General features: G+C 37.2%; 1 protein-coding gene across 1 annotated transcript in view; it reads left to right on the forward strand.

Moving 5' to 3' along the window:
* The window catches only part of Adamts19 (ADAM metallopeptidase with thrombospondin type 1 motif 19), a 206,118-nt gene that overhangs the window by 40,837 nt on the left and 140,929 nt on the right, over window positions 1-24,352 (forward strand). The window contains 4 exon segments of the mRNA XM_028893701.2: window positions 8,885-9,050; window positions 18,161-18,333; window positions 19,454-19,537; window positions 20,268-20,425. Of these exon segments, the coding sequence (XP_028749534.1) occupies window positions 8,885-9,050; window positions 18,161-18,333; window positions 19,454-19,537; window positions 20,268-20,425 (581 nt within the window).

Consider the following 24,352-nt stretch of genomic DNA (forward strand, 5'->3'; position numbering starts at 1 on the left):
CAAAATACAAAAGAGAGACTTAAAGACAGACTAAAAGCTTAAAATCTTCTATGGGAAAATTATTGGGCACCTCCAACTGACAGATCCTGTGCCTGAAGCCCTCAGTTCACTTGGACAGTCAACTGTGCCTTTGGCAGCTCAGGAGTCCAACCACACAAAACCACTCAAGATAAAGTCCAGAGCCCTCAGCGAAATGTTTTTCTCCTCTGCATTGTGAGGGATAAGGCCTGGCCTTGCTGTTGATATCAAAGTTTGGATGTCTACCATCTGTGAGGTGCTGTGCCTGACATCCAATTCCTTAGTGCAGAATTTTTTAAAGATGAGGATTATTTGAAATAGCAATCACATGGCAGGCTTAGCTTTCCGCAGACAGCCTCCCAAAGGCAATACGCACTTGGAGCCAGGCTTCTTTGGTTTGAATCCTCATCATCACCATGTGCTGGTTTGTAGTCTTTGGACGCAATAAATCTTTTGGAAACTCACTTTTTCGCAACTATAAAACTAGTGAATTAGCAAGTGTGTTCCAAGATCAGTGTGCAGATTAAGTGAAGGAATACCTATAAAGTACTTGCCACATAAGAATTCTATCGTCTTATTTTCATGTGAATGTTTAAAAATAAGTTTAAAAAAGAAATATATATAAGTAACTACATATAGTTTCAGCATGCAGGTGCTGAGTAGATATTTTGCCAATGGCACAGATTGGGTCATTTGAGAAGAGGGAATGTTAATTGAGGAATTGTCTCCATCACATTGCTTTTTGGGCGTGTCTGTGGTTTTATTTTATTTTATTTTATTTTTTTTATTATTAATGATGGTTGTGGGAAGGCCTAGTCCACTGTGGGTAGTAGTACCTTTGGCAGTTGGTCATGAGTTGTAGAAGAAAGCAGGCCTAGCAATGCAGTAAGCGGTGTTTCTCCATGGTCTCTGCTTCAGTTCTTGCCTCCAGATTCTAGCCCTGGTCGAGTTCCTTCCCTCAGTGATGGACTGTGTTCTAGATATGCAAGCCAAATGAACTCTTTTTTCCTCTCGGTTGGCTTTGGTCATCATTTTATCCCAGCAACAGAAAGTAACTAGAACAGTGGGTGAGTAGAAAATAGATGGGACCTTGAGAAGAAATATGCACTCTGAGAAGTGTTAGTTTAGTTCAGTTCAGAGAGAACGATGATTCACAAAGTGAGATCATGGAAATGGAAGATGAAGAAAGTAGATTTAAAAGGAAATAAGATTATTGGGGTGGAGTTTTGGAATGGTCTGTCTATGAGGGGTTATCTAAGCAGTGAATTATAAAGGCAGAGAACATATAATGACCAGAGATTAGCTTTGGACCAAGGAATAAAGCCTGTTTGAAACATATTTGGTACATCAACTGGCATTATTATTGTTGTGCTGACTTTGTTCAGGCATCAGTATTGTTGAGGTTTCATGTATGCATTTTCCTGTCAGTGTTTAGGAGACACTGTCTAGCGATATGCATCCTAAGCCTTTGGCTCTTAAGATCTCTTCTTCCCTTCTGTTAATTTCTCTGAGCCTTCGGTGTGGGGGTTGCATTGCAGATGTGTCATTTGGGGCTTGGGCACACCACTCCCACTTATTCATTGAATTTTGACTAGTTATCTCTGTCCTTAGCTCTGTATGTTGCAAAGAGAAGCTGTCATTCCTAGATGAAGAGCTACAGGTGGTCAATGGCTGCTGAAAAAGGGTCAGTCACTTTCCTTCAGGGCTATGTAAGTTGTCTGATCCAAAGTTGTCTGTCCTGGACACATGTTCATATGTGCATTGTTGAACAGATTTGGGAGGTTGTATATATATATGTGCATGCTTATAGATATAGATTGTCATGTAGCAATAATAATTAAAGAGGAGATCAGGAGTTTGGGGAGGGAAGGGTGAGCAATGGGAGGAATTGGGAGGGGGTGAGGGGAGTGAGTGATATAGACTGTTCATGTATGAAGTTCATGCAAAATTTTAAATTAAAAAGTAGGGAGACAACAAGAAGTGTGGCAGAGAACATTTGGAGATATTGAGAAATTCTGGCTATTCTTGTAATGATCCCTGGGTCACGACTTAGAGAGGTGGTGTTGACATTGGGAGTTTGAGTGAAGATAAAACAGTCAGTAAAATAAAAATTTGCCAGAGAGCAAATTTAGAATGATGTTTTAAAATCAAAATTTATCTTGGAAATTTGGAGCCTCTGACGCTCCTCCTCACTAATGTGATTTTTAAGCAAGCTATGCAACATTTCCAAGGTCCTCTTTTCTTGATTTTAAAACTTCAGTAATCCCCAGCTGATTTTTAAGTGTCTTTCTATTATTATACTTTTATGATTCTCTTTGAAACTTTTTGGCTGTGAAAGAAAATAGAATGACGTTTATAGTCTGGTTGCTTGAAAAGTTTCCTTAAGATATTACTTGGACATATAAGGAAGGCAACACTGGAAAAGCCTTGCGGAAGAAATGAAATTTGGATTTTCCCTGGATGAAGTCATAGGTAGAGTGAATACATGCTCTTCAGAACAGTGAATTGATATGTTCTCTTTTATTCCAGAAGAGAGTAACACATTGTGTTAAGAGCAGATTTCTCTAAGTACAGATGCTGGACCAGGCTTCCTGATTGAAGGCATGAGGCTACACACTGTCCCAGAAGCCCTCAGTGTACTTAGAGTGAAATGAGACAGTAACTACATTAGACAGTACAGTAATACAAAATGTGAGGTGTTGAAAGGCCAAGGAAGGCAGCGGATACTCGTGGTGTTAGGGTATTCTTGATTTTGAGGAAATAATAGCTCAGAGGCAGGGGTGTTTTGGGAAAAACGTGACACCAGGGATATGTCATGATGTAATGATGCACTAATTGTTATCCTAAAATATTTCAATATAATGTTTGTTCACATAGAACATTTGTTCATTATGGTTACATGAGATTTCACTAGTGGAAATAAAATGAGACAGGCAACAGTTTCTCATATACAGCCGCTTCCCATAGTCTTACCCTGAGCATCTGCATTAACACTTCTGAGTTTTTTCTCTGCGTATACAAGGGAGATACTGAAATGATCAAGTCAGAAAGGTCATTTTCTTATGGTAAGAAAATAGTATAGCTATGTATGTGTCAGAAATGTATTTCTATACAGATTTATATATACATAAGGAATGTACATTTGTGTGAAAGTTCACTGCGGATTTGAATTATATCAAAATACCATTTTATTTGATTAAAACAAAGTAAATTTGAAATTATAATTGTTTAGCCATGTTTTATACTCACATTTTTTTTTTCGTTTTTTGAGAAAGGGTTTCTCTATGTAGCTTTGGAGCCTGTCCTGGAACTCACTCTGTAGCCCAGGCTGGCCTCGAACTCACAGAGATCCGCCTGCCTCTGCCTCCTGAGTGCTGGGATTAAAGGCGTGCCACTACCACCCGGCTATACTCACATTTTAATATATATTGCTTTACTTACATAATGAGATATATGCTAACAAAAATACTTAAGAAAATAAAACCAAGGACTGGAGATATGGCTCAGAGGTTAAGAGGACTGGCTGCTTTTCCAGAAGTCCTGAGTGCAATTCCCAGCAACCACATGGTGGTTCACAACCATCTGTAATGAGATCGGGTGCCCTCTTCCGGCCTGCAGTGCAGGCATGCGTGCAGGTAGAACACTGTATACATAATAAAATAAATCTTAAAAAAGAAAATAAAGCCAAATAATACAAATTCAGATTATGTAGGACATCAGATATTTGCATAAGATGTTTTTACAACCACATACCAATGCCAAATCCTTTACACTTGTGTTTATTTCTCTCTCTCTCTCTCTCTCTCTCTCTCTCTCTCTCTCTCTCTCTCTCTCTCTCTCTCTCTCTCTCTCTCATACATAATATACCTTATCTTGGATCAGTAGACTGGTTCTTCTAAAAAATGCAAAACTATAGGCACTCTTTTGCTACCTAGTACATTGCCCTTATATTCCACCACCCCCAGTTTAATGGGCGCATCTCATTTTTTTTGGATGCATTTCCCCATTTCTGTCCCAGTCAGTCATCTTTTTAAATTCTTATCTGCAACATATAACGTATTTACCACACCCATACTGCTTCACTCATTCATTTTTTTTTTTTTTTTTTTTTTTTTTTTTTTTTTTTTTTTTTTTTTTTTTTATTTATTGATAATAATATTATTTATTTCTTGTTTTCTACTTATATCGAGCATATACTTGGCTACTCAAGATTTACCTTATGTTTTTATTTATTCTCTTTTTTCTTTTACTTCACGTTTGGTTATTTTGTCATATTTTTTCTTTATTGTAGTTTTTTTTGCCATTTTTTTTTTTTTTATTTTACATTGAGAGTGTGACATATCAATAAATGTTTCAAATATCTCTCTGACTCAGTGGTTCTCAACCTTTGAGTTGCAACCCGTTTGAGAGTCAAACAACCCTTTATTAGGGGTTGCATATCAGATAGTCTGCATATCAGATATGTCTATTATGCTTCATAACAGTAGCAAAATTGCTTTTATAAAGTAGCAATGAAGATAATTTTATGGTTGGGGGGGGGTCACTGCAGCATGAGGAGCTGTATTGAAAGGTCAAAGCATCAGGAAGGTTGAGAACCACGGCTCTAACTCATTTCATTTCCTTGGTATTCAAGAGGGGAACTGCTAGAGCACATCTTAATGACGTACCGCCACATAGCCATATTTAGGACTTACTGGGTAATCATCAATCTGTATTTGCTATTGAGACTCAGCAAATTCAACAAACTCACTGAACTTTGTGTAGTAGTAGAGAAAAGTGTGAGAAGGAGTCAAGGAAGAAGGAGGCGATGACTTGATGGAATGGAGTAGTATTTTACTAGGTGGAGAGTCAAACCGGACCTGAAAATCACCCCAGGAAGAGCAGACAGGAGTGTCCCACTGCTCCTGGACTCTAAGTTTTCAGTTAGGTCTACCTTAGATGTTTAACAGATGTGTTTATCTCTTAAGTAGCTTCAAATTAATTTGAACGAATGGAACAATTAATCTTGATTCACTGAAGCAGCAATGTTTAAACAACAATATATTGATCAAATCAGTGTTCTGGATGTAATTAGAACAAGTGGGTCTGTGCTTTGCTGGAGGCAGTATTAGTGTTCCTAAAGGGAGACCAATATTTGTGACCGCTTACAACATACCAGAACTGAGAGGAAGACACAGCAGAGCCAACAAAAAAGAAATAACAGGTTATTTTCACATAAGCAATGCTAAATTGAAAAATACTGAAATTCCTTGGAAAATCCTTAGTAGTTTTGTGTGTGCTGTATACATGTATGTGTAGGGTCCATGTGCAGAGGTGCTGCATGTATGTGTGTGTGTGTGTGTGTGTGTGTGTGTGTGTGTGTGTGTGTGTGTATGTGTAGAGGTCAGAAGATAACCTCAAAGCCATCCACTTTGTGTACACGTGGGTGTAAGTGGATGTATGTGTATGTGTGTGCATGTATATGCGTGTGTGTGTGTGTGTGTGTGTGTGTGTGTGTGTGTGTGTGTTTGAACATAGCTGTGTTCAAGCCATAGTTCAGCATTGGATACCTTCCTCATTTGCTTTTACCTGTATTTTCTGAGGTAGGTCTGAACCTTAGAGATTCCACAGAACTAACTGACCAACCGACTCCACAGATAAACCCTTTACTCCTTCCTAATGCCGAAAGTGCCACAAGCTTGGCTTTTCACACAGATGCTGGGGAACCCATTATCAGGTGCTTCATGCTTGAAGACCAAGTCATCTGCCTGGTTCCTACTAATTTTTTTTTTTTTTTTTTTTTGAGGTAGGGTTTCTCAGTAGTCCAAAACTAGCCATTTGGCAGGGCTGGCCAGCCAGTGGGCCCCAAGGATCGGCCTCTCTCCATCTCCCCAAATACATATCACCAGTCTGCAGTTTTCACATGGGTTCTGGAATTCAAACACAGCTACTTGTGCTTGGGAGGCAAGCACTTTATTGAGTACTAGCCTCAGTCCCCTGAGATTCTTATTAAATTGTGAAATAAAATAATTAATGGCAAATGTACATTCCAACAGAAATAGAGATGGAAACAACTGTAAAACTTAAACGTATTCTCTGATGTTATCATACACGATTTCAGAATCACTTGGAGAAGGTCAGAAATGGTGGTCATGCAGTGCCTGCCACACTGTGCTGGGGTTTCACATGAGCCTTTGTTTCCTTCCAAGTTTACACTAAAGCAAATTCTGTTGAACACTGGGACATTTGTGCAGAGAGGTTAAAAGGGGTTTATAGTTTTTCACAGCTTGTAAAACCACAGTGTAGATAAAGCAATCTATTTTGCTAATAGAAAAAAAAATGACCTCTCTGTGAGAACACAGAAAACCTAAGGTTAATCATCTAAGCTAGTACCTTGAATGATACAGACCAAAGCTGCAACACTTGTGTGCCAGGGTATAGGTTTCTGGTCTCTGATGGAAAGTCCACAGTCTGACATTTGGCGCTAAATGTGCCTCAGAGAGAGCTAGGGCTGGCACGCAGCGCTCAGACTGTAGGTAAGCATTGCATGAATGAGTCACCCCTTATAATTATTCTAACATTTTTCCTTTTAAAACTGGCCTTCTTGGTTTAAAAAAAAAAAGTCTGTAGATAAAATTCTAATGCCCCAGAGAACCTATACTATAGTTTCTAATTCTTAACCAAACAAAATGTAACAGCAAAATATACATTTCAAGTTATACTTAGCATGTTAATAGAGGAACACAAAATTTAATGTTTGGGTGTATTCAATACGTTTGTCATAATTATTGGAATAAAAGTATCGGGGAAGAGGTATAGTGCATTTAATCAGTAGCAGAATATTAACTGTGTTTCCAAATACTCCCCTGTCATTTTTGTGTGAATTGACAATAATGTTCTTACAGCCCCATTGCTAGTAATAAGTTATGGTACTCCAAAGTCAAATTTTGGAATCTCTTGTAGGGAACGTTAAATTTTACATGATACTACATTGCTTAATATTTTAAGGATCACCAATATGAATTCTGGAGTTTGGAACCTGTGGAGAGTGCATTAGATTTAGAATTCAGAATCTGAGTTAACTTGGCTTGTTTGTGTGAGATGTCGTCACATCACAATTCATGCATCAGTTGCAGTGTCATTACTGGTTGTAAGGGATGGGCGAATAAGGAGGCTATACTCATCGGTGACGCAGGGATAGCATTTCCACAGCTTTATGATGTGGATGAACTTCTAGCTGAACACCACCTGGTCTCATTATGTAGAGATGGCCTATATCTTTAATACCTATTACTACTGCAGCTAAGGAAAAAAATTAAGAGTCCATGCAATTACTTTAAAATATATACTCACATGTTATTCTAAAAGCTCATTGGATTAAAATTTTATTCCCCATGTGTTTGGGGTGGCAGATCTGGGAGAAGGATTGAGGAGAAAGGACACCGAGAGGTGGTGGGATTACACAACAATTCTTCAGAATCTTATTAAAGGTATGAATCACTCAAAACAGTGAACTTGGTTGGGACATTTCTATTTACTCTGGAGTATCCCCCAGTGGAAATTTGGTAAAGAATAGAACGAAGTAGCATGTACTTATCCCTTCAAGGTGGGACATATAATACCCTCTAATAATGAAGTAACATTTACATTTGAAGTTGTAAGCTGCAGAAATGGAAAAAGTAGGTATAGACTCTTGGTCACTATTAAACAATAACTATTTGTTAACTAATTTGTATATAGTTATTATTTTTCTATCTACTGGGAAGAAGGGAATAAAACCATGAATATTCTAAAACAACACATATGGTATTTTAAAAACATCTCCCACGTTCATCTAAGGAATATGCATTTTTCAGAGAAAATGGAGCTTTTATTAATCTCTAGTTTTGAAAGTTTACTCTTTCTGAAGAAATTATTAGGCTACTTATATGCACACCAAATTAAAATGAGCCATACATTTCATGTGGTTAACATGAAACTGAATTAACAACATTATATAAATAGAATTTTGGGTTAAATAATTCCTGTTTCTGTAAAGTATTTCTATATAAATGCCTGCTAAGATGTTAACATGGTAAAATATATGTTATTTATAGATTGGTTTATGTACTTAATGAATGTTGAAAAGAACAACTTCTGGCATTTCTGTGAGGAGTATTTCCTAGTTTTGTGCAGTTTTTATTTCAAGAAGGAAAAATGCAAGTGCCTAGACTTAGCTTCTACACATAACAACAACAACAACAAAAAAAGCCAAACTGATTATTTTTATTGATCATTACCATGGTTTGCAGCTTTTGAATTTACATGCCCAATTAGATAAGTCTAAAATTCTATGGCACAAAGTTTGGGCTTGAATATGACACTTCAGTGCCCTGATGCATTCTGAAAAGCTTCTGAAGTGTTTAGCAGAAAGTTTAAGCCTCTTTCTATATTAATTTCAGTGCTGCGCCTCATCATTTGCCTGGATATTTTACATGAATTACTTCACCAAACAGAGGTTGTCAAGAAATTGGACTGTGTGGTGCCTGCAATTAAAAATCTGCTTCGCTGTTGCTGGACATGTTGTTCATGTTAGTGACCCCATGGGTCTCCCAAAGTCAGCCTTTAACATTCCAGAACTTTTACTGTGCGTCTGCTGCTGGCGTCTTGCCTCCCACCCACACAGCCTCAGTCTGACTCAATGGAGCTGATGCTAGTGCAGAAAGTGCGTCAGGATGAAGTCACACTCTGAGAAAGTGGTCGCCTTACGAGTGGGGCTGCAGAAAAAAAGAGCTTTGCAAGGAGTTTGTATGCACGTTTGTTAAAGAAAGCAGCCCGTGGGTGTGGAATCTGAAAAGTAATTTCTAGATGGTATTTCTTACGTATCTTTCCATGTTATGTGTTCCAGATGGGCTTTATACAACTCAACGAGGACTTCATATTCATTGAGCCTTTCAACGATACAATGGCCATCCTAGGTCACCCACACCGTTTATACAGGCAGAAAAGGTCCGCAGAGGGAAAAGTCGGGGAGAAGTCAGCTCTTCACAACCATCACTGTGGTGTCGTTGCAGGTAACCCTCCCTGAAAAGACTTAATGTGCACTGTGAAATAAGTTCTTTGAAGCATCTTGTCTTTGCCTCTCCACATTTCCGTCTCCCAGTGAACACTCCCCCTTTCTACCCTCGATCTTTGATTTCTTTGTTATTCTCAGTTGCTTAATGGTACTTAGATACGTCCATACTAGGTGTATTGTTTAATGTTTTTATGAGGCACTGTAGTTTAATATCACGAGATGCAAATTCCAAAGCTCTTCCAAGATCAGCATCTGACATAACTGTAACTGTCATGCTCTTCAGTTGGGAAGTCTTTCTCACTGGGCCCCTTGCACTGCCCTGGAATAGAAATGACTGACAGACTTCTAGACTTTTGAATAAATACTGTGAGCTCAAAGCTTTACTCAGTCTACCTCCAGAAGAACTCCATAGATCTTGCTTTTCTATGACTAGAAGCATCCTCCGTGTTTTAAACTCATCTCAGTACTGTCTTGGAAGATCCATAGCAGAATAGGAAGGGAAATAAAAATGTATACATTTAATTCATTCTCTGTATCAGAATATAGAACCTTTAGAAGGTCACAATCATTCCAGTCATAAAATTCCCATCATGTTCAGTCTGCCAATTCCCAAGAATAATGATGTGACTCTTTTGTTTACTTTCCTATGACCTTTACACAGAAATCTATGATCTTTGCGAGAATGGGAAGAGGGACGAATGGATGCCATGGTCAATGTCAGAATAAAATCTTCCCTTGAGACAGGTCTTTTAGACATTTAATGCAGCCACCTCAGTGAGTAGTCACTTACCTGAGAAATATTTTTATTATAATGTGGGAAAATATAAATTTTAGCAGGATTTAAACTCAATGTAATGAGTTTAAAATAGACTCGTGAGCTTGCATTTAAGTGTTAATATAGTTGATGTACATAAATTCTAAAATGAATTATGGTATCCGAGGCTAGGTTTATGAAGTGTGACAGTAAGCTATATTTGCAGAGACCACAGCTCTCTAGAGTGTTCATTTTAGAGTAAAAATATGATATGCTTTGTGTAGGATATATTTCTTTAGTATTAATCATAAATTCTACTTTCATTTGTGAAAACTCATTCTTTATAGGAAAGGATCTTCAGTGATTTGCTGAGACTCTGTTAATACTTGATTCAGTGTGCCAGATGAGACCATGTTGTGAAAGACAAGGCCTCTTCCCTATTTTAGGAATTTCTAATTCAAAAGAGGTACAGAACAGAATGAAAGAGCATTGTGGACAAAAGAAGAACATGTTTAGTATTTGAAACTAAGAACAATAGCAATAACTTGGAAGTAGTCTATTTAAGACGATCATTCTAGATAGTTATCCTGAAAATCTACACTGTATACCATCTGCATCCTGATGAGCCCCAGCTTTTAATTACCCATGTTAACTATGGACACAATGTAGGCTTTGTAGGCCATTGTTCACTGAGGCACAAATGTTAGAGAGTCCTTGTATTAATAGGTTAATAAAGCATACATGCATGATTCATGTTTGGCAAAGACTACTCACAATGTTCATGATATACATTACATAGTACATATAATATGCATAATATATTGACCTATTTGGATAAAAGACTTGCATTCAAGGACAGGAAGCTGTCAGCAATCGGATGAATTGTTGAGCTTACCTATATTGGGGAGCTTAGTGCTTGGAAAGCATTTTAAAATCAGCCACATGTGCAATGTATTTATTTTCTTTCACTCATGTATCTACTATTGCCATTTTCCTTGCACTTTGAGCCTACACATTAACAGAGTAATATGACTTAGGTTTGCATAGTGTTTCAATATTCTTACAAAATAGAACTTTAAAATTTATTTCAGCTTCATCTCTGTATCACTCCTTTCCATTATGTAAATATCATAGGTAGATTTGCATTGAGTATATGAATTATTTTTTTTTTTGCAGAAACTTTCCTACTCTTAGCATGACATTTTGTGTTCTTTTTTAACTTAATTTTTTTTGGTAATTTCATATATGAACATGATATTTACATAATTTTTACATATCTCTCTCCCCTTTGAGCTCTTCCCATATCCCCCCACAACTTCAAGACCTATTCTCTTTAATTGTTATTTTTACATGCATATATATGCACACACATATATACATATATAAATATAACATGCTGAGTATATTTGATGTTGCTTTTATATATTTAAAGACTGACCACTAGGATTGAATATCCCATCAGGGGCTTGTCCATGGAGAACACTGATTCTCTCTCTTTTGGCAGCCATTAATTATATGTATTTCTTCATCTAGCAGTTAGACCTTGTGAGATTTTCCCATCTAAGTTGTCATGTCACCTGGTGTTTTCATTATGCAAGTATTATTTAGTATATCCTATTATTGAGATTTCATTAACTGGTACAGCTTCCTTGATATACACATACATATTCATGCACACAGACAGACAGACTCACACACACACACACACACACACACACACACACACACACACACACGATACCTACCCTCAGAACAGGCATCCTGGGGCCTCTGGCTCTTCCAACCTTTTTGTCCCTTGATTTGTAATGTACGCTAAGCCATAGGCATAGGTGGTATATTGTAGAGCAGTTGGGCCTCTCATGCTCGGTTCATCTCTGCCTTTTGACCAGTTGGGGCTTTCTGTAATGGTCACCATTTGCTGCAAAAAAAAAAAAAAAAGGAGCTTCTTTGATAAGAGGTGAAAACCACACTCACCTGTGGGCATAAGGATCATTTAGAATGCAGTTAGGAAGTTTACTGGTTTTGAAAAGTGGCAGGATTCCATGGCTCACCAGTCATGAGCAGTTGGCTTGGATTATAGTACTAGGAATAAATTCTATCCTTCTAAGTGTTCTTTAAGTTCAGTTGGACAGCTGCAGGTTACCTCCAAGAAACAAATGTCGCTATTGTACCCTTGTGGATGTCTTACTGGGATGGTCATTGTTTGGGTCATAGATGTCACAGCTGGGTCGGACTGTTGATTGCTTTTTCCCTTTGGCAGCTTGCATATTAAAATATAATACGAAAGAGAGGGGGATCGAAGAATTTAAAGTCAGAGGCATCAGGTTCGAAGCCCACCTTTAATCACCCACCATTTGGTAATCAGTGAAATTTAGCTTTGAATCTGTCTTCTGTATTGACACTGTAAAAATGAGTCAGCTCACAATGTTGTAGAGCTAACTGACGACATTCCTATTTCTAAGAGGTGAATAATATATTGTTTTAAAAGTGAGTCCATCAAAACTTATATTGTACAATGGTAAGTGTGATGAGAATCTCCGTTCATAACATTCCTTAAAGTGTGGAGCTAGGCAACAGGAACGCTGTGCAGGAGCGAAGACAATGAACTGTGAGGTCAAGGGTCAGCCTGCCTGTGTCCACACCACCGGGTTACACTTCTTACATCAGTGAACTTGGGGAACTTATCTCTCTAAAGAGCCATTTACAGTGTGCAAATTGGGAACAGGGATACCTGAACCTCAGCTCTCTTTGCAGAATTTAATGTGGTTACATGGGAAAATGAAAAACGTATGCACAGGTTTTTTTTGTTTGTTTGTTTTTTTTAGATGTTAATGGGGCAAGAACATTTTGGGCAGAAGAAACAAAATACAGGAAAATGTAAAGGCTTGAGAAAGCATCAGCCAAGGGGGCTGAAGCCAAATGCCTGTACTTGATGACATACAGTCCTGGAAAAGTAGCTGTGCACTGGATAACAGTGGCGCTCACATGCTCTTCAACTGACACTGTCAATGTATTGATTTACTTACTTATTTTTAAATATTTATTTATTTTTATGTGCATTGGTGTTTTGTCGGCATTGTATGTCTATGTGATGTTGCCAGATCCCCTGGAACTGGAATTACAGGCAGTCGTAAGCTGCCATGCGAGTGCTGGGAATTGAACCCAGATCCTTTGGAAGAGCAGCCAGTGCTCTTAACAGATGAGCCAGCACCCCAGCCCAACACCATCAATTATATAATGCTTAACACTGGAGAGTAAATTTATTATCGTGCCTAGGACTCTGTAAGAAAAAGTGGACATTTATGGGATTGAAAATCAAAGTCAGCACTGGAAAAAGAAATCATCTCTACTCCTAGAGCTTAATCAACCAGGCCACTATTGAAGCAGTTCCAATACTCTACCCAGCATGGCTGTGATGACTATCAGTGTTGGCAGGCGATAAGGGGACACACACTTTGCGTTTTTCTTCATATTACCCAATTCTTTCTGTAATGAGAAGTGTGCAGCAGCAGCCGCAGCAGCAGCAGCTTGGCATACAGCAATGTGCGTATGTGTATAAATGCATCTGAAGATTCAGGAAAGGAGGGATGAGCTAAGCAGGGATATGGACAGTGACAACATCAAAGGAACAGACATAATCAAAAGATTGCTTAATATACATGGCTTGCACACACAATGACTGGGTTGTAAGAGGGACTCTACCATGGAGTTGAATTATTAAGAAACATAGAATGTTACAGATAGTTGGTTAAAATGCAACATGTAAAAAAGAGAGAGGAAGCTGGCATATTGGGACTCCCACGGTCTGGGAAAGTAAATGATCTGTCTCCCAGGCAACACAGGGAAGAAGCCCCCTTTGCTGTGTTCAGTCCCCACGTCTTGTTTCAGTCTCTCTGATTCTCTTGCTGCTCTGTCTTCTTGGAGTGTCTTCTGTATTTACCTGCTGGCATATAGACATTTTCCAGGAAATTATGTTTGCTTTTTATGTATAATTTCGCTTACTGTAGGAGGATGATTGAAGTCAGATTGGTGGATTCAACTTCACATTGATTAATTACAAATTCTATCTCCATTCCAACTTCTGTCCTGAATTCCAGGTATACACTAGCTCCTACTCAGATGTTTGTCTTAGTAAATCTGAAGTCGAAACTATCATAAAAGAATACATTTTCTTCATGGTTAAAGTTAGCTTCGTAGTTATAATCTTATTTTAACTTTCTATTAAAAAATGGCATGGAAATTCTTTATGAATTATAATAGTTCAATACCCTTTACATTCCTTGTGTTATACATTTCATCTTAATACTAATTACATGTTTTTTTTCTGTAGTTAAAATTGCCTTACTGTCAATTCTAGAAATTCTCTGGAGGCCTTTAAATAAATATCTTTTATGATAATTCTTAGCATTTTTAATACAGGGTGGAGAAAAACAGTTTTAATGCATTTTATGATTGCCCATGATCTGATGAGCCCAGGAGGGAAATCAAGCAAATCAGAAAACACTAGCCAAGGCTGAGTAGCTTTCCTTTAGAGTTAGAAATAAAGCTGTCTCCTTTGAGAGGAGAGTCAAAAGCAGAGCCATAACACACAGCTTCCTGACAGAGAGGAGCCAGTATTGACAGAAAAGAGTAACATTGGGGAGATGAGTGGGGGAAGAGAGGAACGGTTTAGATGTTCTGGGTGTATTCGAACTTACAAAGCTTTGAAACACGACATGAGAGTTTGTTGTCGTAGGGAAAGCTGGGGTGCTCTGTTTAATGCAGAGACAATTTGTTAAAGAATGAATTGAGTAGTTATCTGTTCACAGTCATCTGTAATGTTCAAAACTCCTAAAATTCCTTACAGGGATACCTATAGGCCATGAAAGCAGATCTTTGTATACACTGATAATCCTTAGATTTTGGCAGGTTGTATGTGAGGGAAATGGTCTGTCCTCTTGTGGAAGTCTTTATGTGGTGATGGATACAGACAACCGAGAGAGCAGAATACATCATAAGTATGGTAATAGTTGTTTATAATGAATAATTCATAAGAGGCACCTTTTGAGGATAGTGAAAGACCCCGTAATAGTTGCAGGGAGGCTCTAAGTTGCTATAGTAAATGATAGTGGTTCAAACTAGATAGCAGCCTGTATCTCCAACATGTTACAGTTCAGAAGTTTTCAAAGAGCCAGGGCAAGATAATAAGTATGATATGTGACGTCATCCATTCTTCTCACCTTCCTGTTTCCCATGCCATTCCCCAGTGTTATCCCCTGTAATGTATACCTGAACTCACTATGCTTTGTTGATTCTAGCCCTCTGGATGGAACTGAGAGAAAGAATGACAAGTACTTTCATTTCAAAGATGATCTAGGCATCACATACCCAGTTCTCCTCATATCCTGCCCTGGAACATCTAGCTGGATGGTCACACAGTTGAACATTAGGCTGAACAATGATTCTGGTTGGACAGTCCCAAACCAGCCAAGAGAAGAGTGACGGCATCGCTGGGGAGAGGGTGGATAACCTACAGGTAGTTAATTGTCAATCGCAACCTCCCTAAAATCAATGAAAGGGTAACAACCAACAGGAACAGAAAATGAGAAAACATGCCCAGAGTGAATGATGCTCTGTGTTTTATTTATTGAATATTTCCATATTCATCTTGTCACAGTTGTGAATGAAGGTTTCACAGCACATGAAGTTTCTCATTTCTTTTCAATGCCAGTGATGATAAAAAAAAAAAAATATGAGAACTTACACAGCTTTTCATGACCCATTTATTAGGTATTGGTTCTGGCAAGATAAAGTCTTTTCATAAATAAACTTGAAGGAATTTTCCCAGCTAATACTTGCTGTAAGGTAGATTTGACTCTATAACTATAGGTATAATTTATACTCCAGTTGGAAAAAACACACAGTAAATTTTTAAGTGTCCTAGACTGGAAAATACTTTTGAACCTAATTTCCATTCTTATCCGTCCCTTGGGACTTTGATATTCATTTCTAGTACAGTTTTGATTGCATAAAATCGAATCTTATCAAGAGATTCTGCTTCACGTGCCCACTCTTGTTCTTGCCTTGTTAGATGTTACCATGTTCACTCCCTGTGCATAAAGGGCATTTGCTTTTATTTTCATAATAGGTTCATTAGTTTAGTCAACTGACTTTATATGATAGTCAGGTAAAACTTGTTTTTTTTCTTGTTTAAATTTCTATTATTTAAAAAAAAAAAAAAAAAGAGAGAAGCAGTAATTATGCATAGCTAAAACCAGAGAGGTCAATAGCTCTTGTCTTGGCATCTAATTCATCTTAGATCTCAGAGCTGACTCGGGTGTCTAGAAGGTAACACTAGAGGGGACCTAGGTCAAATAATTGAAGATATAAATGAATCCTGAAACTGTGCAATGCTAGTGGTAGAATAGATGGTAAGATGGAGTTATAGAGGCAAGCTGAAATCAAGGCACCTACTATGAGCAAAAATGTTTAGTACACACCAGTTAGGTGAGTAGAATAGATGAAAGCATTTCTCCTGAGCTCAAAGAAGGTTAGACATCCAGGAAATACCACGCATTCAACCAAATGTTTTTCTTCACATTTCCAAAGAGTCCACACATTGTGGTAAAGAAATAAAGAAAAATGTTGGTCAACAAGGAAAAGGCATTTTGTGAAGGAAACAGCATCAGTTTAGAGTTTTGCATGCATTGTGACAGGAGCAATAACTGACTTAGCCACGGTTTGTAGAGATGATAATACTACTGTTGAGATTTATTAAAATTTATTAAATGATGTACATAAACACCTGCATATTTATGTCATGTCAATATACTTCAATGCAGCTGTTAATCATAAATATCAGTGTAGCAGCCCACGAACACAGGTGGTTATATGGTGTTACACATGAGCAACCACTGAACTGGATACAGGAAATATCTATACCACACATATATCCCAGTTGTGTTTATCCTGGTCCATGTTCAAGGTCCTGCTGTCTAACTCCAGGGCTTGCCAGTCTGCAAATGGCCTCAAAATACCTATTTTTTGTAATTGGCTTCTTTTTACAGGATAGCCTGAGTTTTGAGATCCATCCAAAGATATATATTATAGCAATTGTTTTTTTTTTCCATTTTATCCAGTATTCCAATTTTCATTAAATAAATAGGCCAAAATTTGATCCATTAGACAGTTGATAGCCTCTTGAACTACTAAGAACAGAGCTGTTCTAAATAATATGCATCTACCTTGTGTGCAATTCCAATGGAAGTATTTGAGAAATGATCAGTGTAATGATGTGTGTAATTTCATGTTAGTAGACCATGATAATCAGCTTTTTAGTATGTTTATCCCAAACTGAACACCAATATATTTTTGTATTGTTGATTGTTATTTCAGTACAGTCTTTGGAAGTGTGAAGACAAACACCCAAATCCAATCAGCATTTTTTCCTGGCTATTACATATGGAACTGTTTTGAATATGCATCACATACATGTGGATGTTCAGTTATCTATCCTGCATTCCTGTCAACATTCATTGTTATAAGTCCTTTAGTTTATTCATTGTAGGGACTTTGATTCATTTCCATTTGCTTTTGGTTTTCATCTTGCCAAACTCAGTTGAAGCCTCTCTTTTATGTAAATTAGAGATTTAGAGGTTTTTGTTGTTGTTGTTTTTGTGACCAACAACTGCTCAAGAATGTTTTCTGTGTTTCAGTTTGGTTATCTTGTATTAAATTAGAACTGTTCTTCATTTACGTAATCTGGAAATATATAGCAAATATCTTCTCTACTTTGGGGCATTCTTTTCTCTGTGTCCATGGCATCATTTCATTAACAGAAGTGGTTAATATTTTATGGTTAAACTTATAAAGGTATGTTTTCAGTTGCCACTGTAATTCAGGAACACTGAATTGTTATCACTTCAAGGTCTAACTTTTATACACATGATGGGAGGTGGAGTCAAAGGTTTGCATCTCATTCATGATGATTTAGTAACCAGAGCACCTGCCTGGGATGTGCACAACAGAAATTCTGGGTACTTTTTCAAGCAGACTTTTCTTTTGTCATCAGTGTAAAAAAAAAAAGTCACTAATACGTTTGTTTTGTGTGGACTGTGTTAGAAATTGTACTGATATGATTTTTATAGGCATAAACCACCAATAACACTAGAAGGAAGATTGCATTAAATTTCACTTTACAGGTTGGGGAAACTGAGGAGGACTGGGAGACAGAAATACCTTAATTCAGCAGAATTGACACATCCGAGCACTACTCCAAAGTCCTCTGAGATTCTGTCTTGTAGGACTTGGTGTTGCATTCTATGATGAATGATCAGTGTAACACATACACTGAAAAATTCAATTCTCTATTGCAGATAAAGGAAGACCAAGATCTAAAAATCCAGCAGAGAGTAGAAGAGAAAAGCGCTATTCATACAAATTGCCCCAGGAATACAACATCGAGACTGTAGTGGTGGCCGATCCAGCAATGGTTTCCTACCACGGAGCAGATGCAGCCAGGAGATTCATTCTGACGATCTTGAATATGGTAGGCGAACTTTACCGTGTACAAAGAGGTTTTCAAGAGAACTCTGAGTAGATTTGAATCTAAGAAAATTGTTTTGTAGCACTGGGCATTGAAACAAGGGTTTCAAGTTCTCTAAAATTTAACTCATCCCTTTCTTTCTTTAATATGAGTAGAAATGTGATTTGATGTCTTAGGCACATAAAATTGATTTGTCTCCAATGAAACAGCAAATAAATACCCAGACATTGCTTTATTTTAAAACCTTTGCTGTTAATTTTGAAATGGCATCAATCTTAATTTTCTTTTCTTTCCCTTTTCTGTTCTCTGCTTCTGCCTTCATTATCTGTCTTTGAAAGACATTGTTGGTAGTATAGCAATGTTGTAGTATTGGTTTGTGAGCATGGTTCTAACACAAATGTTATAAAATAATTATAGGGTGGAATAAGAATGAATTTTGTCAAACCATGTAACTTAAGGATGTATGTAATTTTCAATAGCAGGTCTGATTCCAGTTGAGGAGTAGACCCTAATATCTATCACATAAAATCTAAGCTGGCTGACTCCCAGAAAGCTAAATAAGATTGCAACTTCTGGTGTGCAGAAAAATGTTGGTGTCTAGTGCCTTAGGAATGATTATCACCCCAGTAATCCTTTGACAGATTTCACTGGGCAAACTTTCTTCAAGGGAGGATCAGAAAATGCTAATGAAGAGTGATTTTTACAGAAGGGAAAACAGAACTCTAGACTGAGTAGATTTTTGGGTCACTTGGCATTCTCCTTCTCCCCAGTGGACAGATTGTCTTACTTTAGACTCTTCTGCCCATCTCCATCTACATTCTGAGACTCTAACAGCCTTGTCCTGAGTCAGCTTGGCAACCTGATTTTAGTCTCATCCCTGTACTAAGATTTGTAGAAACACAACTTTGCTGTGTCCAGCCATATGTTTTGCAATGCCTATTAAATAAATTTCAAGTGAAAAAAAAAACCATGAAAGTATGATACCACATTAAAAAATTGTGTTGCCTATCAGTTTTTAAAATGTCTTTTATACTGAGTTGAAATTTTCTCCATTTTGGGCCTTGAATGAAAGTTGCCGTGTTTTCCTTTCATTTTAGGAGTTTTAATTTTTATTTGCTTTTAGGTCTTTAACCTTTTCCAGCACAAGAGTCTGGGTGTGCAAGTCAACCTTCGTGTGGTGAAACTTATTCTGCTCCATGAAACACCAGTAAGAAAGTTTTCAGTTTTGATTCAATCATGGGGGTGAGAAATGGTGTTCAGAAACTTTTAAGTGGAGAGAATTTTAGGGATATTCTTTTATTGACTCAAAATCCAAAAATATCCACTGAATCACTTTTTATTTTATGTATACTTTATACATAAAACTGGCCTTTGGTTTGGGTTAATCCCTCAATTTTATTTGAAAAATGGAATGTTCTTAGTTTCCAAGGATCCTAACAACAAATCTTAACTTTCCAAAATGTAATTCAAAGTTATTTTAAAAGACAGCTTTCTCCTAGTACTTAAACATATGTGTTGAAAGTATTTTCTTATCTGTATTACAGCTGAAATGGAGAGTGGTCTGTGGCATCACTCTGGCTAATTAAAAAAAAACTAATTAAAGACTACTTCAGAAAAATTCTTTTCATAAATTACATAATAATTTATTTCCCAATCCTAAAGATCAGCTGCTTAAATGTTCCCTTGTGCCTCTTTGATTTTCATGGCTGTGTTATTATTACACCTTCACAAATTTGAACTTTTTTTTTGTTTGTTTAATGTGTTTTGTTTGAGGTCAGGATAAATTAAGACTATAATTTGCCTCCCACGTTTTATATAATTTCATATTCAGCTGTCTGCATTAGTAATTTCGAATGTTGCCTTAGGACCCATGCATCGGTTAATTAGGTATATCTGAGAGTAATCTTCCTGGAAAATGAAAGCCACCTCTGTTGTAGGCAGATCTGTATATTGGGCACCATGGAGAGAAGATGCTGGAGAGTTTTTGTAAGTGGCAGCATGAAGAATTTGGCAGGAAGAACGATATACATTTAGAGATGTCGGCAAGCTGGGGAGAAGACGTTGCTTCAGTGGATGCCGCTGTCCTTATAACAAGGTAAGAGTTCCAAAGCAGATCAAGTTGCCTTCTTAATTCAGCATCTCTGCTGCTCATCAAGTCCTTTCCTCGGTACAATGCTTTTGTTTCAGGATTTCTTGACATAATGATCTTAGTTTACTCCCTCCATTTATCATTGATTTCTCAGAAGTTTAATATTAGATCAATACTCTGTTGAAAAATATTCTTCAGTTTACTTTAAAAAATTGCTCCCAACTGCTGATATCAAAGATATAGCACTGATGAGAGTATCTTAAAACTAAGGAGAATTTCAGTGGAAATTAAGTACTATGAGGATATACTTTATGTTTTTCAGCCACCACCATACAAAGTTAACTTCTTAAGTAGAATCCAGTAAGTTATACTTTTTCTGGGTCTATCTGAGAAAAGATTGTCTGATGTATCTCTAGCTAATTAACTGCAAACTGTGAATATACTTAGCATAAACATCTGTAATGCAGGAGTAAGGATAGCTTGTAGCTTTGAAAACGTGGAACAAATGCACAGCAATATGTCCTGTGTCTGTTCTCTGTATCAACAATTGTCAATGATATTGTTTTGCTTTCAAGCAAGTGCTAACAGAAAATTCATTGTGTGCCAGCGATTTAATCTGAGGTCATCAAAATTATCAAAATTTCATATCATATCATATCAGTGATAGCAATATTACAAATTGTTTGATAAAGACCTGTGGAATTAGTGGTATTTTCTTATTAATTAGACTCAACAATTCTAGCAATAACCCTTTTGTAAAGAAAAGCTGTATGCAAGAACATGAGTGGACTTCCACTTCCATCTGAGTACATGTAGCTGATCCTGGACTTGTATAATAAATAGGCATGAAACATGAACATTTAGGTGGCAACAGTTTGTAGTCATTGGAGTATTATCCTTTAAAGACGGAAAGTGTACTAGGGAATCACTACAGTTAACCCAGCTCTCTATTTGAGGACAGTTTCTCAACTGATAGACTAGCTAGGATCTCGTCGGTTACCAGCGTGTTTCTGAGAATATCAGAGGACAGAGCCCTGTACATAAAAAGGTGCCGAGAATGGGTCCTTGTCATCTGTATAGATAGAGTCTGCTCCAAATTTACAAGAGTGCTTTTCCTATGGCGTTCAGATTTTTAAAACAATGGTGATAATTGGGTGGAGTCAGATTGCAAGCATGAGGCAATTTTGATACCTTTTCCTTACTCTCAGTATTTATCTAAGAAATACAGAAAAGTGTGTCATCAGCATGACAACCCAGGAGGATCTGTTCTGACCCAGCGCGATCTTTGATGTGTAATTTAGACTATGTTTTCCCCATTTATGGGACCTTGAGAATCATCTCAGGCATTTGATAGATCCTCCATTGGGGGAAATAACACAAACAAAAGCAAAAAGCAAACAACCCCCCCCCACACACACACACACAAATGCTTTCTTCGATAAGATTTGCCTTGCCTATGGTGTCTCTTCACAGCAACAAAACAGAGACTAATAGACATGTACAACATGTCTTTAAATAAAATGCAGAATAAATATTGATAGCAATTAAAAACCCCAAGTTTACTCCTTGAAATAAGCTGTCTGGAAATAGGTTTACACAGCTCTGAGCAACAAATTTTTAATATGCTCACCAACACAATTCAACAATGAAAAGATCATCTATTTCGTAAGTGATACTTAGATCTACTTTACAGAAGAAATGAATGACAGCAGTCCTTAAGAACTTACATAATGCTAATTCGCGTCAGACCCTAGACTTACACATGACAGGTACAGCTGTGGGTGCTGGAGTGAAAAAGCAGAGAAGGAAAGTCTTCCTGAACAGCTGGAGGACAATGGCTTCCCAAATACAAAAGTAGCACTAATAAGAACAAAACGAAAAGCTAGTTGCTTTGTTATTCTTCTGTCTTTCTTTCTCCTGCTGTCACAGAATATGTGGTAGGGAAGTGAGGTGGGTCTGGAGAGAGCAGTGGGGATAAACAGGATCAAAACCAATATTGTACTTTATGTATTTGTACAAATATCTGTTTGCAGGATTGTTGTACAACACTCTCAAAGAACTGATAAAAATTGGAAACGTTATACTAAGAAACATAAAACCAACCACTTTGGACTACAAGGTTGTTTTCAAGTTAACCATTGAAGAGTATATACCTTATCAGGTTTTAGATATTTAACCAAAAATATGACAAGGCTTTATTACTGAAAACTTACCATTGAACACTTGTGTGATAAGAAGTATTCCAATATCTACTGGCAAGTGTATGTATCCATGTGATTAAAAACTCTTTAAGATCAGAAACTAGCACTTACAAAATCATAGATCACAGCTTCTCCATCACTGTATTTCATTAGTCTTTCTTATTTCAGGCCTGTTTTTCTTAGCAATTGAGTCTACACCCCTTTCAAATGAATAACTCCAGTAGCCGCACATATTTTTCAGAATTCAGTTGCTTCTGTTTAATCATTTCTCATCATCATTACCAGATTTTTCATATTTCATTGTGAACTGAAGCAGAAGCACACTTAGCCCCTTTGCTTAAATGAGTGAAAGAAGCTATTGCTCTTAGATGGGTAGAGGTGTTAGTATCAGGGTCTGGGCTGTGTCCACTCACTGGTATTTGTTTCAGGCCCCGTTACTACAGTAACTCTTCCATACACGCAGGCCTCTTTCTCTTCCCGATACAAGATGGGATTTACTAGTGTTATTTTTTATAATTACCTCCCTCTTGGAAGGGTTTGTGTGAAAACATATGCCATTTTAATGAGCAGATGAATAATGGTGGCACATGTATAGCTAGCGTATTGAAAACAGAATATTTACTCAGTTGTTAAAGGAGTTCCCATGTGCTGCTTTATAGTTTTCTATACATGTGGAACAGGCAGCATCTGCACATATTAATTTGACCTGGTTTATAACCTCATGTAAGAAGAATTATCCTTCTGAATTTGTAATTCCCTTGGATGCTTTTGCTTAGTAGAATTCTTTTGATACCCTCTCTGTGCTACTGCACCCACTGAGCGCTTGATGCTACTATATTTGACTAGTTGAAAATGTTAAGTGGATACTCTTTTCCTTTTTATTATGTTGTAAATACCAGGCCTTATAAACAAATAGATTTTGGGGAACAGTATAGTCCAATGTGAATTATTTAGTAAAAATGCAAATCAGTTTGCTTAGAAATAAAATATAGATGAGTGGATTATTATTATTCATTATTTCATGTTAGTTACTTATTTTCTGGTTTGTTTTCTCAACATGAAGTTGAGAAAACGTGGAAAGAAAACAATATGCGTTAGAATGATTAAGAGCTAGAAAAAGGAATATGAAAATTGTATATAGAAGGTATTCCAAAGGAAATATTTCAAATTTAAAGCTAGGTTAAACTTCTGAGACAAAGCACATGATGACAAAATACATATATTATAGAAAATAAATTGGATTCCAGAGCATAACAACATTTTAACCTCAGTTACCTCAGTTATAAACATGTAACTAGTGAGCCTAACACTATGTTTGATCCATAGCAAATACATAATTAAAATAAGTACTAGTATTTTCTTATTACTGGTGCTGATATTAAAGAATAGAGAAAGGATTATATAGAGGCAAAGATGTAAGCAAGTAGGTCAGTAGCATGAGTCATGCCTGCAGACATTGGAACTTTCTCTGTACCTCTGCAGTGATTTTCTTTAACCTGGTGCCCTTGTACAGATTTAGAGCACAACTTGATTCTTATGGCATGATAGCATGTACCAGGAGTCCTAAATACTGTGGCGCTGAAGGGAAAGAGTCTTCTGAACTCATGTGTTAGAGTTCAGCCTGGGCTGCATAGGGAGATCTCCTCTCAAAAGCACACAAAACTTCCCACGTTGATTATGTAAGCATAATTACAGGGATTTACAGTCAATGTCAGGGACTGGTGAGCTCAAG

The sequence above is a fragment of the Peromyscus leucopus genome, chromosome 19 (genome assembly GCF_004664715.2).
Source record: "Peromyscus leucopus breed LL Stock chromosome 19, UCI_PerLeu_2.1, whole genome shotgun sequence".
NCBI lineage: Eukaryota > Metazoa > Chordata > Mammalia > Rodentia > Cricetidae > Peromyscus > Peromyscus leucopus.